Source organism: Macrobrachium rosenbergii, chromosome 9 (genome assembly GCF_040412425.1).
Source record: "Macrobrachium rosenbergii isolate ZJJX-2024 chromosome 9, ASM4041242v1, whole genome shotgun sequence".
Lineage (NCBI taxonomy): Eukaryota > Metazoa > Arthropoda > Malacostraca > Decapoda > Palaemonidae > Macrobrachium > Macrobrachium rosenbergii.
Genome location: NC_089749.1, coordinates 32,185,581 through 32,204,520, shown reverse-complemented (window position 1 = coordinate 32,204,520; position 18,940 = coordinate 32,185,581). Strand labels below are relative to the sequence as shown.

General features: G+C 39.6%; 1 protein-coding gene across 2 annotated transcripts in view; it reads left to right on the top strand.

Annotated features, from left to right (window-relative positions):
- The window catches only part of dx (deltex), a 319,771-nt gene that overhangs the window by 53,859 nt on the left and 246,972 nt on the right, over positions 1-18,940 (top strand). For both annotated transcript variants that reach the window (XM_067108869.1, XM_067108870.1), the window contains exons 4-5: positions 14,679-14,827; positions 16,911-16,985. In XM_067108869.1, the coding sequence (XP_066964970.1) occupies positions 14,679-14,827; positions 16,911-16,985 (224 nt within the window). The remainder of the gene's footprint in view (positions 1-14,678; positions 14,828-16,910; positions 16,986-18,940) is intronic.

Below are 18,940 nucleotides of genomic sequence, written 5' to 3'. Positions count from 1 at the left end.
GCACTTTTTTAATAAAAAAATGGCCTAAAAAATCCCCCTGCGTCCTATGTACATAATGTGGGCTCAAACTTTAAGAATTTTGGCCGAAATTATACATGAAACGTCACGTAGATGTTGTAGCCTAGCCTAACATTCGGTGTTATACTAACAACCTATTACAAACCAAAGTTTATTATAATTATTTAGCATTATCACACTTACCATCACCGCAATTACTACTGCTAGTATTATAATCAATATCTACGTTGTTATTATCGATATTTTCATTAAAATGTGTTAATATCATTATCGTCGTCTACAGCGCATCGCCGCATTCCACATTTACTGACTTACAGTACGTGTGCTGCCACCTATTGGTGATTATCTCGAGGGCTTTACGGATACAAGGCTGAAACGTAGTAAATTCCAGAGCTTGATTGCATACTTTTATAATATATAATGGATATATATAACATATATTACTGTAGGTAACATCTTTATTAATGTTTTTGTTGATTCTGCCGGTAAGAAACAATGTTTACAAATGAATGTGTTGCAATCTATTGGTAAACCTATGAGGTAGCTTTCAGCAGCAGACGAAACATTCGATCGTAGTAAATGGCTGATTGTATAATACATATTTTGATAAATATAAATATGGTAAATAACTTCTTTATTAATGTTTTTGTTGATTCTGTTGGTAAGAAACAATATGCATATGATAACCTAATACTACAGTTTTTACTTACCAAAATCATATGAGCATAGGCTAGGAAACCTTATTTTTTTTTTCCCTCAATGTCCTGCTGAAACTGGGGTGCGTCCTATGCAGACATGCGTCTTATAAGCCATCAAATACGGTACTTTCTTATGTAGCCTATAATGAGTGATGTAACATTCAAGAATTTACTTTTAAGGCAAAATTTGATGTACTAATTTTATAATTTAATAGATTACTGCTACTACTTTTTCATGTAGTTTATAGCCTTAAAAGTGATTTGTAGTAGCTTAGGCTAGATAAAGCATTACCCTAGGCTGGATAAACAAATTAATTTTATAGAATACAATTAGCTTGAGTAGTGTAACTTTCAAGAATTTACTTTTAATGCAAAAAACTTATGTATTAATTCTATAATTTAATAAATGACCATGACTACTATTTACGTAGCCTATAGCCTTAGAAGTGATTTGTAGTAAGCCTAGGCTAGATAAAGCATTACCCTAGGCTGGGCAACAAATTAGTTTCACAGAATACAGTCAGCGTGAGTGGTGTAACATTCAAGAATTTACTTTTAAGGCAAAACTTATTTTGTAATCATATATAATTTAATAAATGATTGCTACTACTACATTGTTATGTAGCCTATAGCCTTAAAAATGATTTGTAGTAGCCTAGGCTAGATAAAGCAATAACCTAGGCTAGATTAACAAATAACAAAATTTATGTAGTAATTATATAATTTAATAATTGACTACTACTATTACTTTATGTAGCCTGTGGCATTAAAAGTGATTTATAGTAGTCTGGGCTAGATAAAACAGTAGGCTAGGCGGTATAAACAAATTAGTTTTACAGTATGTATACAGTTAGCTTGAGTGGCGTAACATTCAAGAATTGATTTTTAAAGCAAAATTTATGTTGTGTTTATTATAAACAATTAGCACTTCTAACATTTGTGAGAAATATATTTAAGACAAAATTTGTGGTAGTAATTATGAACAAAGTAATACTTACTACAGTCTTATGGATAACCATTGTCATAACATTGTACTATAGCTACAAACTTGTGACCTAGTTCGTCTCTAGTATTCTGAGTACAATATGTATACAGTGGCTATAGATGGGTAGTACCAGGTAGTTTCAAATAAACCAAGTAGTTTCAAATAAAAACTTGTTCCTTATATCACTACTGGGCTGCAATTATGCAAGGCCCATACCACCTGCCATGAACATGCCCTTGTAGAAATAAGAGGAATATGGTTGGTCACCAGACATGTGAAATTTATAACATGCTCCTGGCAACAAGTTTTAAGAATGAAACAGCTTGCTTGAAGTGTCTCGTTGGGTCCTAGATTTCAGTGGGGGTACGAAAGGAGAAGACTGTAGTACATCTTTCTGACAGAATTCCAGCAGAGCATATTTCCTTCCATTTCTGAGCGGATCTCATGTTGGGGCAAAACCCAAAAGCGTTAGTCCCTAGTACCTCCCAAGTCAACCCCTCTGATGGCGAAGAGGAGTCGTTACTTTGGGGAGATGTCCCTCTTATCGGACATGAAGTGGATATTGCCACTGAAACTGCCCTGCTGAACCCGGGAGGACCAGGGACACAGCTTTCAGCCATACGTGGAAGAGATACCTCAAAAGGAAATCTATCTTCCATGCAGCTATCAGATACTGAAGAGGATCCTAGTAGGATGCACCTAACCCTGACTGAAGTGTCTGTATCTTCTGAGGGTTATAGTAATTCACCCAGGACTTCTGTCCCTTGGTTGCCTGGCAGTCGCAGTATGGCTACTTAGGCACAAACAGACTGCACAAGCTCCCCCAAAAGGAAAGTACCATTTGCTGCATTTGCTGAGTTCCATAAGGAAATTATGGGCAGTATCAAAGATGCCCTTGCTATAGAACAGCATTATATCAGGGACATTATCCTTGATCCCAAAAAGGAACTCAGATCAGTCCTGGACACTGAATTAGATGCAGAATTCCGACTGGAAGCAAGAAATTGACCAGTTCGGGCTACAAAACTTCAAATCAAAAAGATAGTAGGGGCTCCAGTAACCCCCCCTGATGATACTGATAAATCCTTGGCGCGACACCTTGATGTATATTTTTTCTATTCGTGGTAAATACCTTATTAATGAAAGAAAAACCATGATTTGAAGTTGAATACGTATGGAATGATAGCTGGTCCTTCCTTCAGTAGGCATTGAGAACCTGCCAAAAGAAATGGTTATCCTACCAACAAATATAGCATTGAAAGCAATAGAAGAAACCCTTTACCAGGTTAATGGAAAATGGAGCTCTACAGCTGTCTTCGATAAGACCCAAGTTGCTCACCGGGTAGCCCCAGCGTTCTGTCCCTTCACCTTTAAAATGATTAATCATGTGAAGGCAGATTTTTCAGAATTTTGCAGTAACTGGGAAACGAGAGCCGATGGCAGAACTAAAGCCATTTGCCTCTATTGTCCCGGTCCCTGATAATTCTACTAAGGGATAGCCAACATTTGTCCTTCCTTTTGAAAGGTAAAAGCTCCCTCTGGATGTAGCTACTCAAAAGTTTTGGACCCCTGTGAGAAAAATCTCAGAGGGGGACACCCTTGGCTGAATTTCATGCCAGGATCCACCTCCTTAGTATTATAACCTCAACTACCTTGGTGGAAGTTGCCATCAAAAGGCTTCCAGAATCTTCCAGAACACTTTTCACTGTTGTGGCCATATCACTTATGCAGACCCTATGGGGAGCACTCTTCTTTACAGGCAGTCCCCAGTTAACGGGGGTGGGCGGGTGGATTTCGTTCCTGGCCAAGTGTCAATAACCAAAAGTTGCCAATAATTATGGTAATAAATGGCATGTACAAGGTCACAAGTAGTAGTAAACCACTTTTTGGCACCAATAAACCACTTACCAATGCCGATAAACTGCTTACCAACACTGAAAATCGCTAACTGTCACCAAAATACAGGGTAATGATGTCGTTAGCCAAGCACTGTAAAACCGGAATGCCATTAACCGATGCTGCCGATAAGTGAGGAATGCCTGTAATTTTCTAGAGTGTCGCCCAAGGGTTCGGATGGGAACAGTGGAGGGCTCCACTATGTCACTTCCCAAAGTAATCTTCTTATTACATTCTAACCCCTTCTGTAAGGACCCTTTTGAAGAGTCTGTTGTGGCTCAACTCAGAGAACAAGCCCGACAAAAGAATTGTACAGTATACGCTGTCCTTGGAAAAGGGAACTCCAGGAAACAAAAAACCTGAGATTTCCCTGTTTTCCCAAGCCAGAGAAGGTTTGCTAAAACTTGGAGTCATATAATTCTCTGGTCACCCCTAAAGGATTCTCTCAAAAACACAAGGGACAACAGCAGCAAAAATATCCCTTATTGAAGTGTCAGAAAACACTCACGGGGGAAAAGGAAAAGCAATGCATGGATTGCCTATGAAAGGCAAAGGGGGTGGAGCCCAATAGGAATTGTATGGTCAGGGGTCGGCTTCTGCAGCATCACATGCAATGGAAATCCTCCCCTCAGGGTCACAGTATTATCTTCAACGGGCTAGAGTGGAAATTGTCTCACCCTCCCCTCCCCCCCACCCCTTTAAAGAGGTTTGTCCAAAAAACCAGATCCTCTGTGGAAGATAATGTGCAGAAGGCCCTTTGGAAGGGAGCCATAGAGAAATGTATGTTCACACCAAGTGCGTCTCTTTGGTGTCCCCAAGAAGGATTTCGCCAGACGGAGGGTGATCCTTGACCTATCAGAATTGAAGAAACACATTGTTTGTCGTAGTTTCTGGATGAATACTGTTGCCCAGGTGTTCACATGAGTGTTCGCCCTTGTGTTGGCTTGGGCCCATTTGCATGAGATGGGTCTTTTGAGGTATCTTGATGACTGGCTCGTCCTGGCGAGCTCCCACTTGCAGTTGCTGCTGGACAGGATCGGCATCTTGAGTTCTGCTACAGCCTAGGGGGCATAGTAAATCTCGAGAAGTCCGATCTCATCCCCAGGCAGAGGATAAAGTATCTGTGCATGATGATAAGATACGGTAGCAGCAAGAGTCTGTCCCTTAGACTCTTGTATCAGCAGGTTCAGGAAGGCAGTTCAACTGTTTCTGTCTCGACAGGAGCAGCCAGCTCGACAATGGCAAGTCTTCATTGGCCACCTGTCATCGTTGGAGAAGATGGTCCCTCATGGATGGCTTCACCTTCGTTCTCTCCAATGGAGAATGAAGGAATACTGGTCCCAGCTTCGAGACCCTCAATCCTCTCCCATTCCTCTTTTGGAGGAGGTGAGACAGGATATAGACTGGTAGATGGGCGACAGGAACCTCTTAATAGGAGTATGCAGTAGGAGTATTCCTGCATACATCTGTTCTCAGATGCATCGACCGAGGGATGGGGCACACACCTGGAGGAGTTGCTGACTTTGGGGGTGTGGAACCGAAACAACAAGCAACTTCACATCAACATCCTTGAACTGAAAGCGGCCTCCCTAGCCCTGCAAGAGTTTCAGGATCGAGTGATGGAACACTCGGTGGTTGATGAGCAACACCACAATAGTGGCATATGTCAACAAGCAGGGGGCGTCTTGTATCACTCCTGCTGCATCAGTTGACATTGCAGGTGCACAAGTGGGCGGTTGCTCACCAGATAGAGCTGTCAGCCATATATATTTGGCTCAGCTGCCAAATTCAAATGATAGGGTGGTCCCTTTACTCGGACATCACAGAGAGGTTGTTCGACTTGTGGGGGCTTCCTGCCATCGATCTGTTTGCCACTTGGCACAAGAGAAAGCTTCAAGTCTTCTGCTCCATCGTGTCGGACCCATGGGCTGCTGCGGAGAACGCATTCCAACACCCATGGGACAACCTAGATGTTTAAGCCGTCCCTCCATTTTGTCTGATTTGCAAGGTGATCAGCCAGGTGTTGATCACCCCGAATCTCAGGATGATTCTGGTGGCGGCCGTTTGTTATCCGGACCTGCTAGCTCTGCTGTCCGAGGCACCGAGAGAGATTCCTCCCTGCCCCAACCTGTATGTCAACCACACGTAGCGCAGTACCATCAGGCAGTGCAGTCCGTGTCTTCACAACTGGAGACTATTCAGAATCTCTTGCGAGCGAGAGGCTTTTCTCATTGCGCAGCAACAGAGATGGATGGATATCTCAGACAGTCATCTGCAGCTGTTTGCCGGGGAAAATGGGGCGTCTTTTGTGGTTGGTGTTGTAGACGGGGTCTCTCTCCTGTCAGAGCTAGTATTCAGCAGGTTACGGACTTCCTCGTCTTCCTTTGCCAAGAGAAGCTTCTCTCCATTTCAGCTAGGACCCCACTTGGCCTAGTCTTGTGCCTGAAAAGTGTGGACATCTCCACATTGGAGATTTCGCTACTGATAAGAAGCTTCGAAAGTCTTGCCCTCCCAGGGATCTTACGCATCTGACCCTCAAGACCGTCTTTCTGCTTGCCCTGGCTTCGGCGAAGAGAGTAGGCGAACTTCATGGACTTTCCTTCGATGTTACACACTCAAGGGGATGGGGATCAATTATGCTCGACTTCGTCCTGGATTTCGTTGCGAAAACTCATGACCCATCAGTCCCTGATGCCAGGTTCAGGTCCTTCACAGTCCCCCTCCCTAGAGGATTTTGTTGATAATGATCCATAACTTTCGGTTGGTCATTACAGGATGACCCCTCACCCAAATCCCATGCCTATTCATCAGGGAAGTGGGAGGGTTTTGAGGACCTAACAGTGACTGCCAAAAATAGGTTTTTCCTACATCAAAACCTGTGTTTTGACAGTGCAGTCGCTTGTTTTGTCCGCAGGAATCTTTAAAAAGGAATTGACAGGTGACGAAATGGCTAAAAAGAAATTGACAGGTGACGAAATGGCTTAAGCTCTCAAATTTAAATCCCAACTAACCCAAAGAAAAAACATGTATGGTCCCAGGTCAAGACACAGGTTTCAAGCCCCATTCTTTATTCCAAATACCCCTCAGGTTTTGGTAACGAACAATAAACTAAATGTGAACTTATGTTTTAGGGTGAAGTTCTACAGTGACTTACCTAAGCATGTTGGGTCTAGTTGCAGTATTGTCACACCTTCCCTCAGCGATAGCATACCCACCTGTTAGGAAGACCTCTGGTTTTCCACTGTAACACCTATGCAATCAGGACAGACCATACCCCCTACTGATACACTGTGTAATAGAATTTGTTTGAGCTTGTGACAATAATGTTTTAAGAATACTGTCTCTGATGATCACCCTGTACATTCAGAGACTTCTTCGAAAGAGACATTTCTGAAGAAGGCCAACGATGTACTTGCTTTCCTAATATCATTTGACATAGGAAAGGAGTGTGGATTTGCCTTTTTATTGAGGGACTAAAATCATTCTCAGCCCTTGTAGAGAAAGTGGTTTGTTTGTGCTAGGGTGTAGGAAAATCGGACCCTCTGGATGTTTGCTGTGACCTCTAGCTAAACCTTAAGTGCTTGAACTGGGCATAATGTCTTGTCTGCTAAATTGAGTTTTTGTATCAAAAGGAAGTTCCCTTCTGAAAGGATTCTCATTCTTGGCCAAGAATAAAGGGCCAGGGGACAATAATAACTGATGGTCAGCTGTTTGCGTGATGTATCATCCCTGTCTAAGAGAGCCCAGTTCACTAATAAGAGCTCCGGATGCTAGAGCAATCAAGAAGATCGCCTTTTGTATCATGTAAGTTGTGGTTGTATTCGATGTTGAATTGAGGGGTTGACAGAAGTATAAGCACCTTAGTCAAGGACCAAATAATTGGAAGCCTTTCGGGAGTGGGTCTTTGTAGTGCAAAAGACTGGAGAAGGGAAGTGACAATTTCTATACCAGAGTCAATCCCAAATCCATACAGCAAGGTTCCATTAATGCTGCCTTGTATGCTATGGTTGTTGTAACCACAACGTTTGTCTTCAAAAAGGTATACAGTATAAGAAAATTTAAAAGTGTTTCCATAGAAATCTCAACTGGGCTCTCAGTATGGGTATAATCTAAGCATATCTTCCTTACAGACTGGTATTGTTGGACGGATGATGTCCATAGTTTTTGCACTAGGTACCTAGCAATGTTGGGTGAGTAATTTTCATGTTAGACAATATTTAAAAAATCGACACATGAAGGTCTCGGCTCATAAAGGAGGGTGCATAGTCGACTTTCCCTCCTACTGTCTCGGATAGAACAGCGGACGGTAGTGGAATTGATCTCTTTGCCCGTTGTTGAAGCAATAGGAACCAATGCCTGTTTGGCCAATTTGGGCTATTAAGTAAGCTGTTCCTTTTAAGGTTAGAAGATTGCTCAAAACTTCGAAATCTGGGACAATGGAGGAAAACGATATATCGTCCTCCATTTGGGAATTTGTGATTCTCGTATATGGCGAACTGGTCCACTTCCAGTTGTGGAAGCATGTTGGCTATTGTTTGAAAAAAGTGGTTATCCAACATCCACTCTGTTGAGGCTGTTGTTTTCCTTGATAGAGAGTCTGCTATTACGTTGAGTGACCCTGTGAGGTGAATTGCAGACAAGTGCCACTTCCTTGCTTGTGCCATCCAAAGGATGGCCATCATTATCATATTGAGAGGAGGTGAACGTGATTCCGCCCTCTTGATGCAGGACATTTTTGAGAGACAAAAGACAGCCACCAGCTCCATGAAAATATGACAATTCCTCAGAGTAGCTAACTACCTCCCTGCCACCTGACAATCCTCCCAATGTCCCCCCTAACCTGCCAGCTAGGCATCTGTGTGTATTGTCACTCATATAGATGGAGGAGTCAGGGTGACCTGTTTTGCCGGAAATTCTTCAGTGTCCAAGGCCGAAGTATCTCTCAAACTTTTTTATTCTTTTGATGGGGTCAATCTTGCATGTTTTTTCTTGCATGCGATAGCCAGAGTTTGTTCACATTTTTTAGTTGTAATCTGAATATTGGATCTATTACAGATGCAAACTGCAGCAGGCCCATCATACATTATAATTGCCTTCTGGAAACTCTGGGCTGTGCAAGGAACGTTTTGAGGTCTTTCCGCATTCTTTTTGAGTACTGATGGGGAGAGACAACAGGCCGTGAAGAGAATCCCAACACAGTCCCAGCCTCTGAAAACGTCTGCTGGGCATGAGGCAGGATTTTTTCCAATTTATTAGAAAACCTTTTGACTGTAGTCTGTTGACCACTGCTGTTAGGTTTTTCAAAGCACTCTTTTCATGTGGGGCCCCCAGATTAAGCAATCGTCTAGGTAGGCTATTAATTGTATTCTTTCTTGTCTGAGTTCTCAAACTACTACTGTTGCTAATTTTGTAAAAATTCTTGGGGACATGTTTTGACCAAAAGGCATGACCTTGAACCTGTACATATCTTTCCCCATCCAGAACCCTAGGAAGGGGCAGAAGGGAACGACGATAGGGACATGCCAGTATGCATCTTTCAGATGTATAGAAGCTGTCCAGGTCCCTTTTGGAGTGATTGAACATTCTTGGGCAACTGTAGTCATCCAAAACTTGTGACAAACTTTGTGCTTGTTCAATGTCGATAGATCGAGGATCACTCTTCGTTCAGAGGAATCCTTTTTAGGGACACTGAAGAAACGTGCATGGTGGCGAATATACTCGTTTCTCTATGGCTCCCTTTAACAGGTGCCTTCTGCATGTAATCTTCCAGAGAGGGGTCTGGTTTTAGGAGGAACCCCTTTAAAGGAGGCGGGGATGAGACCATTTCCACCCCAGCCTGTTGAAAATAATGCTGTGTCCCCAAGTGGAAGACTTCCATTGCCTGTGGTGTCGTTGAAGCTGACCCCCGACCATACAATTCTTCTGCCTTTGCCCTTGATAGGCATTCCAGGTGTTGCTTTTCCTTTTCCCCTATAAGAGGGTCTTTGGATCCTGTGAAAAGGGTGCCCTTGCTGTTGTTGTTGTCCCTTATAGAGAGTTGTCCCTTCTGACCACCTACCTGTTTTTGAGGAAAACTGTTGGGGATGACTGAAGGCTTATATGATTTTTTATCATAGTGGGCCTTTTTTGGGTTGGGTAGAGGGAAGTTTTCGTTTTTTGTTTCTTGAATTCCCCTTCCCCCAGAAGAGCATACACTGCGCAAACAGGTCCTTACAGGAGGGGTCAGAGTGTAATAATGAAGTCACATTGGGAAGTGACTTGCTGGAGCCCTCCATTGTTTCCATTAGCTCTTTTAGGCACCATTCTAGAAAGTCATAGAGTGCTTCCCATAGGGTTCTCATAAGACTTTTGGCCACAACAGCAAAAATTGTTCTGGAATCTTCTGGAAGCCTTATAGTGGCAACTTCCAGCAAGATGGTAGAGGTTCTTATACTAAGGAGGTGGATCCTAACATGAAATTCTGCCAAGGCTGTCCCCTCTGAGATTCTTCTCATAGGGGTCCCAAACTGCTAATTAGTTATATTGTATCTAAGTGGAACTTTATCCTTGCATAAGGGATTGAAGCGTTGCCCATTCCTTGGTGTAACTTTTCAAAACCAGGATGACTGTGGCAAATGGCTCTAATTCTGCCATTGTCTCTCATTTTGTAGTCACTACCAAATTCTGAAAATCTGCCTTCACATTATAAATTTTTTTTGAAAGTGAAGGGACAGAAGGCTGGGGCTACTTGGTAAGCAAATTAGGTCTTGTTCAAAATGGAAGTAGAGATCCATTTTCCATTGAACTGGTAGAGGGTGTCTTCTATAGCTTTTAATGCTGTAGGCACGGGTAGGAGAACTGTTTCTTTTAGCGGTTTCTCCATGTCTGGTGAAGGTGGTACCAGATGCCATTCTGTATTAGGGAATGCTCCCCTGTCTGTAAATTCTACATGTACAACTTCAATCATAGTTTTTCTCTCATTAATTAGATACTTACCATTGAGAGAGAAAATGCACATTGAGGGATCTCGCCAAGGATTATCAGTATCATCAGGAGTAAGTATTGGAACTCCTGTTATATTTTGATCTGAAGTGTTGTAGTCTGAACTGGCCATTTTGTTGTTCTCAGTCGGAATTCCGGCATTAGACCTTGTTTGGTCAGAATTTGTATCCACTCTCACTTTTCGGTTACTGAATGGAGTATTTTTGCACTTTAGGGTGTACAGGACTGACTAAATTTCCTTTTCAGAATCGTGTATCATGTCCTTTATACATTGCCGTTCTGTGGCAAGGACATCTTTGATGTTACTGAGAATCTCCTTACGGAATTGATCAAATGTCGCAAATGTGTATCCCTTTTTGGGGGAGCTTGCACAGTCTGACTGAGCTTCAACCACTGAACTATAACGCCTGTTAACCAAGGGGCAGAAGTCCTGGGTGAGTTATTATACCCTTCCAAAAATGTTGTCATTACAGTCGGGGTTAGGTGGATTGTAGTATCCCTTTTTGGGGGAAAGATCCTTTTCAGCATCTGATAGCTGCATGGAGGATAGAATTCCTACTGGAAGGTTTCTCCCATGGATAGCCGAAATTTGTGTTTGATCCTTCTGGGTTCAGGAGGGCCATTTCATTGGTAATGTCCACTTCATGTTCATTAGTAGAGATGTCACCCCCCATATAAAAGATTCCTCTACTTCCCAAACATAGATCTTGTTCTGAAAAATGGTCAAATATCTGCTGCTGGAGTTCTACCAGAAAGATATAAGCTCCCCCCTCCTCACCCCTGTTGAACCCTAGGATGCATTGAGACACCTTAAAATGAGCTGTTTCGTCCTTAAAACTTGCTGCCAGGAGCCTACTACAAATTTTGCACATATCTGGTGTCCAGCCAAATTTTCCTTGTTTTTTGCAAGGACTATGCTCATGGCAGGTAGCATGGGTTGTACACACTGGCAAAAAACGAACCAAGCAATTTGCTGCAGAACACTTGAGCTGAGGGTCCTGCATAGTGGTGGCCCTGTAGTGATATAAATCATGTTTTTAATAGAAACTACTTAGTACTAATTGTATGTAATCCTTATATAGATAGTATATTCGATAATACAGGTACAGGCCAAGTTGAATATAAGTGTGTAGCTGTAATATTTTATTTGCTAAATTGTTATATGTACTATGTGAAATTAATTTTTTTGAATGTCATGCCATTCAGGCTAACCGCTTTAAATAATTTATCTAACCCAGGCTACTGTTTTATATGGCTTAGGTTAATGTTTCTAGCATAATCTGTGTTAGGCTAAGAACACAGGATTTCTTAAGGATATAAACTACATAGGAAAGAACCCCCATAATTCAGTTTACTGTTTTATCTGGCCGAGATTACGCTTGTATGTGATATTTGGCCACTGCCTTATTTAATCTAAACTACTAGTGGGGCTAATAATAGGATATTCCATAAAGGGATTTCTGTTTAATCTAGTTAGGCCACTGCCTGGTCTAGGTTTATATCATCTTTTAAGAATACAGGCTACATAAGAGTCCACTAATATGTAAATATGTAGCCTTACAAATAGGCTACCGAGCCATTAAAAAAAAAATTAGGTTACATTTAATTTAGCCTAAGTTACTGTCTATAGCTAATCCTAGGCTATTTGTTCTAAACTACCAGTTAGGCCAATAATAGGATATTTCTTAAAATGTTCTCACTTAATCTAGTATAAGGTATTCCCCATTCAAGATTATTTAGATCACCCTTAATTGTATAGGCTATATAAGACAGAAACTAATTAATATGTAGCCTTGTAGTTAGGCTACTATTTTGTCTAGCCCAGGATATTGTTTTATCTAATCCCAGGCTACATTGTCTAAGATACTAGTTAAGCTAATAGTATGATATTTCTTAAAAATTTTCTCACTTAACCTACCTAGTGTACGTTATTGCCTTGCCTAAAACAGAAATTCATTAATATGCAACCTTATAGGTAGGCTACCATTTCATATAGCCCAGATTAATTACTTACTCTAATCTAGGCTAATCCAAGTTATTTAATTCACACTTGAAGGTATGGGTTACATGAAACAAATTTTCTTTAGTATGTAGCCTTAATGCTATGCTACCATTCTAGCAAGGATAAATGTTTCATCTAGTCCTAGACTACCTGGTTTAGGCTAACTACTGCCTAATCTGGATTATTTAGATCATGCATAAGTGTACAGGCTGTATAAAAAGAAAAATATTATTAATCTGTAGCCTTGTAGCTAGGCTACCGTTTAATTTTTCCCAGATTTTATTATCCAAGGGTCCTTGGCCTAAGTTAGTAGCTGCAACCCCTTTCATTCCTTGTACTGTACCTCCATTCATATTACCTTTCTTCCATCTTGCTCTCCACCCTCTCCTAACAATTATTTCATAGTGCAACTGCGAGGTTTTCCTCCTTTTACACCTTTCAAAAATGTCTTACTGTCAATTTCCCTTTCAGCACTGAATGACCTCATAGGTCCCAGTGCTTGACTTTTGGCCTAAATTCTGTATGCCATGGCATATTTCTTAAAAGTTACCCTAATTTAGGTTACTACCTAATCTAGATTATTTAGTTCGCGCTTAAGGATATGTGATCCTAGGCTGTAGGCTACAGACAACATCCCCTATTTATCCAGTCTAAATTATTCTCAATCTGATTTTAGGCTACTGCCAAGGTTATTGTAGACATCGTATAATCTGAAAAGATTTTTGATAATATTAAATTGTGGAACATTTCTTTCAGCTGCAACATCCAATTGAAATGACAAATTTTAAACAATAAGCAATTATGACTAAGCGCTATCCATGCGTTGGCAAGAAAAACTAGGTCTTTGGCTTTCACACACAGTGTAATAATTCCAAAAGTTTAAGACTACAACTTTAACTGGGACTTAAAACTAGGCACTCACCTTGCTTCTTGAGGTGATTCCATTGTGAAATATGGAGCACTGACTAATGAAGCTGGTCCAAAGCAACCACAGAAAGTAATGACTTCTTGTTCATTTTGCTGGTCAGTTTGTCGACAGTATGGCGGACTGCGCGTGTGCAGTAATCACTTCTTCTTCTAGCAGGTTTTGACAATGGAAAACTGGGTTACAGCTTTGCTGAAGATAAGGGAAAGTGCCCTCTTATATTTGAGTCCATTATATACTCCATCTTGTATTATAATGTTTATCATTGCGACACATTACCTGGCCAAAAGACCAACTGAAAGGGAATTCTTTGATATTAGTGTGGTCACCATGGAGCTCTGACAGGCCCATGGAAGGTAACTTCTTGAGGACAAAACAAGTGACTGCGCTATCAAAAATTACATTGTAATGATGATCAGTTAACAAGTAAGCAGTAGACATCCAATTAGCAAAACGAAATACACCAAAACACAAGGCTACAATTCACATGCTTAACAAAGTCGAGTTGATGTAGGCTTTTAAATTTAAGAAATTATAGTAATATATAGCATGTACTGTATATGTGAACTTTAGAATCAGTAAGAAGTAAAAGTAAAAGAGCTGTAGTGATGAAGCACTGCTGGCATTATGCAAAAGTCTTATTCTAACAATACATTATATATAGTATATTTTCTAATGGTTTCCAGCTCTTGTCAAATTAGGTAAAAGAGAAGCATACAAATCTTTGCTTTGAATGCTAGGTGATGAGGAAGGAAGTTATGTAACACTATGCCTTTGTATGGCTTGTGTCAGTTGGCATTTTTTCTGTAAACTTTTGGCCAGTTTTGATTAAAGTTTTATTTTTAAAATTTTTTGTATTTTCTAAAGCTTTGTGTTTCTCTTAATTTATTTATTTCAAATCATGTGTTTAGAGGAATCTGTACCATACTGGTATTTTCATGTAAACTGATGTCATTGTGTTAATTTTTTTTCCACAAAAATAATTGATTTTTCTATATATTTTTTTCATATTTATTTGTATGTAGGATGTTGACCTCTAGCAAATTCTTAACCTCTTGTTATATAAAGATTCATGTGTTTTTTTCCCCTCTGATGTCCTGAACCAACATCAGTGCCCTATTTTTTCCTTTACTCATGTATTTTACTTCAGTAGTACAGTAATACATTTTCCAGGGGAAGTAGTAGCTGTAAGGAGGAATTTTTATCCACAAAGTTCTCCTGCTGGCCAGGGAGCTGTTTGGCAGTGGGCAGGAGATAATCATGGTGATTGGCATGTTTATGATATGTGTGTCCAGTGCATCATTGAGTCAGAGTGGGCTACAGTAAGTAAAGATTGTTAGTGAGGTGCTGATAGTACTTTATGTAATTTAGAATTACTGTATAGTTATACTGTACTAGTAAGATTGATTATTTTTTATAACTCATAAAACTGATTCATATAAAATTTTATTATTTTGAATACTTACAATTTACTTGTACAGGTACACACAATCCTTTATCCAAAGTCCTTGGGGCCAAATGTATTTCATTTTTTGGAATTTTTCAGGTTTTGGAACCGAGGTCAGAAACTTAATCAAACGTCATAATTGCAGCAAAAGCATGTATTTTTTTATCTTTTATTATTTTTTCCTTTCGTGTTTTTCGTTATAGTTTATTTATTCATTATAGATTATTATTTATATTTATATATACTAGTAAATGAATGTGAGGTAATTACGGTCATCAGTAATAAAGTAGTGGGACAATTAAGACCCTATGTTTGCTAACACATTTTATTTTCAACAAAAACATTCCGTAAAGCGCAAAAATATACATAAGAAAAATAAGTTATTGAGTAATTATTGCCATCAGCAGTCAAATCAGGGCAACGTTCAAACTTAGCATGTACACACAATTTGGGATTGACATAAATAGTAGAGGGCTGTCATTGGCTAACAGCTCTCCATGGCACCAGCCAGCCAATCAGGTTTTGCTTACGTTAGACTGGTGATATATGTGATGCAGGTGCGTGTGTTTTGAATACAGTACAGAGTTTTTAACATTGTATGTATTTTACTGATTATATGAAGAATAGAATGAATTTCTCATCACTTTGAGTCAAAATTGTTAGTTCAGTGATTCTTCAGCAACAAAAGAAATTTTTTTTTTGCTTCAGAAGATGTTTACTAATGCTTCATTGACATATCTTCAAAAAAAAATTCATCTCTCTAATCTCTCGTGGAATGTTAATCCATATCTGTTTACTTGCTGGTCACACCCTTTATAGTCCACACGACTGACAACAACAAAATTTATATGTTGTTTTTTGTCTTCCAAAGGTGTCTTACCTGTACTACACATTTTTTAAAACATTATGAACTCAAATTAGCAGTATCTTTTCCTGAGAGAGAGAGAAGAGAGTTCATCTCTTTACTCTCTCGAGGAATGTTAATCCATTTCTGTTTACCTGCTGGTCACACCCTTTATAGTCACGTGACTGACAACAACAAAGTTTATGTGTTTTTTGTCCTCCAAAGATACAGTACCTCTACTATGCATTTTTAAAGCATTATATGACCACACACACATACACGAACAGTGTGTGCATATGTGCTAATATTCATTGGTTAAAGAGACTCAGATTAGCAGTCCCCATAGGGGGTTAGTGCCGTCAGTGCACTGTAGGCATTACTTAGGGTTCTTTGCAGCATCCCTTCAGCCTCTAGCTGCAACCCCTTTCATTCCTTATACTGTACATCCATTTCATATGCTCTTTCTTCCATCTTATTTTTCACCCTTTCTTAGCAATCATTTCATAGTGCGACTGTGAGGTTTTCCTCCTGTTACACCTTTAAAACCTTTTTATTCTCAGTTTTTCTTTCAGTGCTGAATGATCTCATAGGTCCCAGTGCTTGGCCTTTGGCCAAAATACAATATTCCATTCCATCAAATTAGCACTATCTTTTTCTGAGAGAGGGAGAGAGAAAAAGAGAGAGAGATTATTTAGGACTCTAAGGCTTGGCAGATGTACAATTATTTTATTATCTTGGGATTTTTTTTTTAACCTTGGGATTTTCAAAGGTCAAAATTGGGATTTCATAAGAAAAATAATTTGAGTAGCACAACACACCCAAGTGACACAGGTCAGCTGTTAACACGCCAAACCACCAGCCTTAAGAATCAATGCTCTACTCTCCACAAAATGTTTTCGGTTTTAAGAATTTCGGATAAAGGATTGTGAACATGTACAAGACAAATTTTATGATGTTTATACAGATGTACAAAAGAACATCACTTTTCATCTCGTCCCTTTGGTCCCTTCCAATCTAGCTATCCCACTGCATCTTGACCTTGCTCCAATTTTCAGTTCAAGAACAAATCATTCAGGTGAGCCCTAATAATCATACAACTCCTTTTACTTCACAGGGTGCACGCACAGTGGATATGAGCAAGACATTCCCTCTTTGCCCGTACATCATTGATTTTTGTAATTTAACACAGGTGAGCTAGATATACCCTCTTTTCGGCACGCTACTGATTTTTGTAATTCAATGCAGGTAGGTTTTTTCTTTATAACAGCCTTACCTATGTTAGGCTACTAGAAATTAGTTGAAATCATAAACGAATGTGTCAGGCCTGTGCCACAAATGAGTTTAACTACAGTGTTTAGTATCTCATATCCTTGAAGGAATGGAGGCGCTCTCCATCTTTTGGGCTGCTGGTTTTAGGATTTTGTCTTTGTAGCCTTTGAATGTTGAGATATTGCATATGTGAGAAAGGTAAATAGTGTATTTCACCCCACGGAATTTTGAGGTGTGATTCAGCAGAGGATTATTATTATTATTATTATTATTATTATTATTATTATTATTATTATTATTATTATTATTATTTACAACATAAATCACCTTTCAAAATAAGGCAAAACAATTACCATTTAACTTTTGCCCAAGGTTATTTTTCATTTTTTTTTTTTATATATTACAGTGCTAAGAAACTGTTGTACCTTATCTGTAGATACCACTCGTAGGCTGCACAAACATACTGTAGATATGAAATGTACCTTTTTTTTTCTAATATCCAGATAACTGTATACTGTAGTATCAGTTCATCAGGATTTTTTTTCCCCCCAATTTTTTTTTTTCGTTAATCTCTCTTGCAAAAGATAGTTTCCTATTTTTTGCCTTAATTGATATGAAATAAAATGTGCCTAATTTCATTTCCATGTATGTACCATCATAAGATGACCAGTAATCCTTTGTGAATGCATTATTTGTATGATAACACTTTTTTTTGTTTAGTGACTTTTCTTAATACCATGCAGTGGTCTGATGAAATTACCTGATAGTGGTTATAATATTTTCCTATCCATGCTTTTGCTGATTAGTCATTCAGCTTCCTGCTTCTTCTCTTCTTGCTTCTTCTTCCTTTTCTATAAATCTTCAGCAGAAAACTGCTATGGATAGAGTTAACAGACTATAAACCCAGATGGCTTCAAAGGGAAATCAGCCTGCAGAGAGAGACTAAATTGAGAATGGAAAGTAAAGTGGATGTACCTGAATTTAGGAGATGTCAGACAGAAAGCAAGAATGAATTTGCATTTCATTTAAACATTTGGAGACCAGAAGACTCCACAATTCCACTAGGGAAACTTTCACATTTTAGTTGTAGTCAAAATAAAACTCATAGTACTTGTATGCTGAGTAGTTTTAAACCTGGTAATGGAAAGTGACACAGTATATGCAACAGCACCCTCCCTAATGTTATGAGCAAAAACAGCTAGGTCAGGTGAAGAAGATTGCAGAGTATATTCTCTCTCTCTCTCTCTCTCTCTCTCTCTCTCTCTCTCTCTCTCTCTCTCTCTCTCTCTCTCTCTCTCTCTCTCTCTCTCTCTCTCTCTCTCTCTCTACTGGTTTAGTCACTGTTCTGTTGAGCTCAAGAAAAGACAACCTCCTCTCAGGCGTCCTCATAATACTTGTCAAGCCACCTTTTCCAACAAGTAGGGTTACTGTTTACAGTGTGCCATATGTGGTGCACTGTAAATGTTACTGTGGGCTCTTTGCAGCAACTGGTTGGTCCTTCAGATTTTTGCCATTTATTTTCATCCATTTCCTTGGTCTCCAAATTAACCTTGCTTCAAATGGAAAAGGAATGATCTCAAAATGTAACTCATTGTTCTCTTTAAACTATAACACACTCAGGTCTGCTTCTTAGACTCATACTAGGGATGTTTTCTTGATCAAGTACAAGATTTTCTTTCATGTCCAACTCTTCTGGATGTGCCAAGGATTTTCTTCTGACCAAGTTCATTTTCATATTTCACTGCCCATGTTTGTCCTCCTTCATAATTGCTGTCAGGCTACATGCAAACATTTTTTCAAAAACCCATCCATTGTAGTGTGCTGAGTTGTTTGCTTATCTGCCCTTTTTTCATTTTGTGTTTTTATTGCACAGTG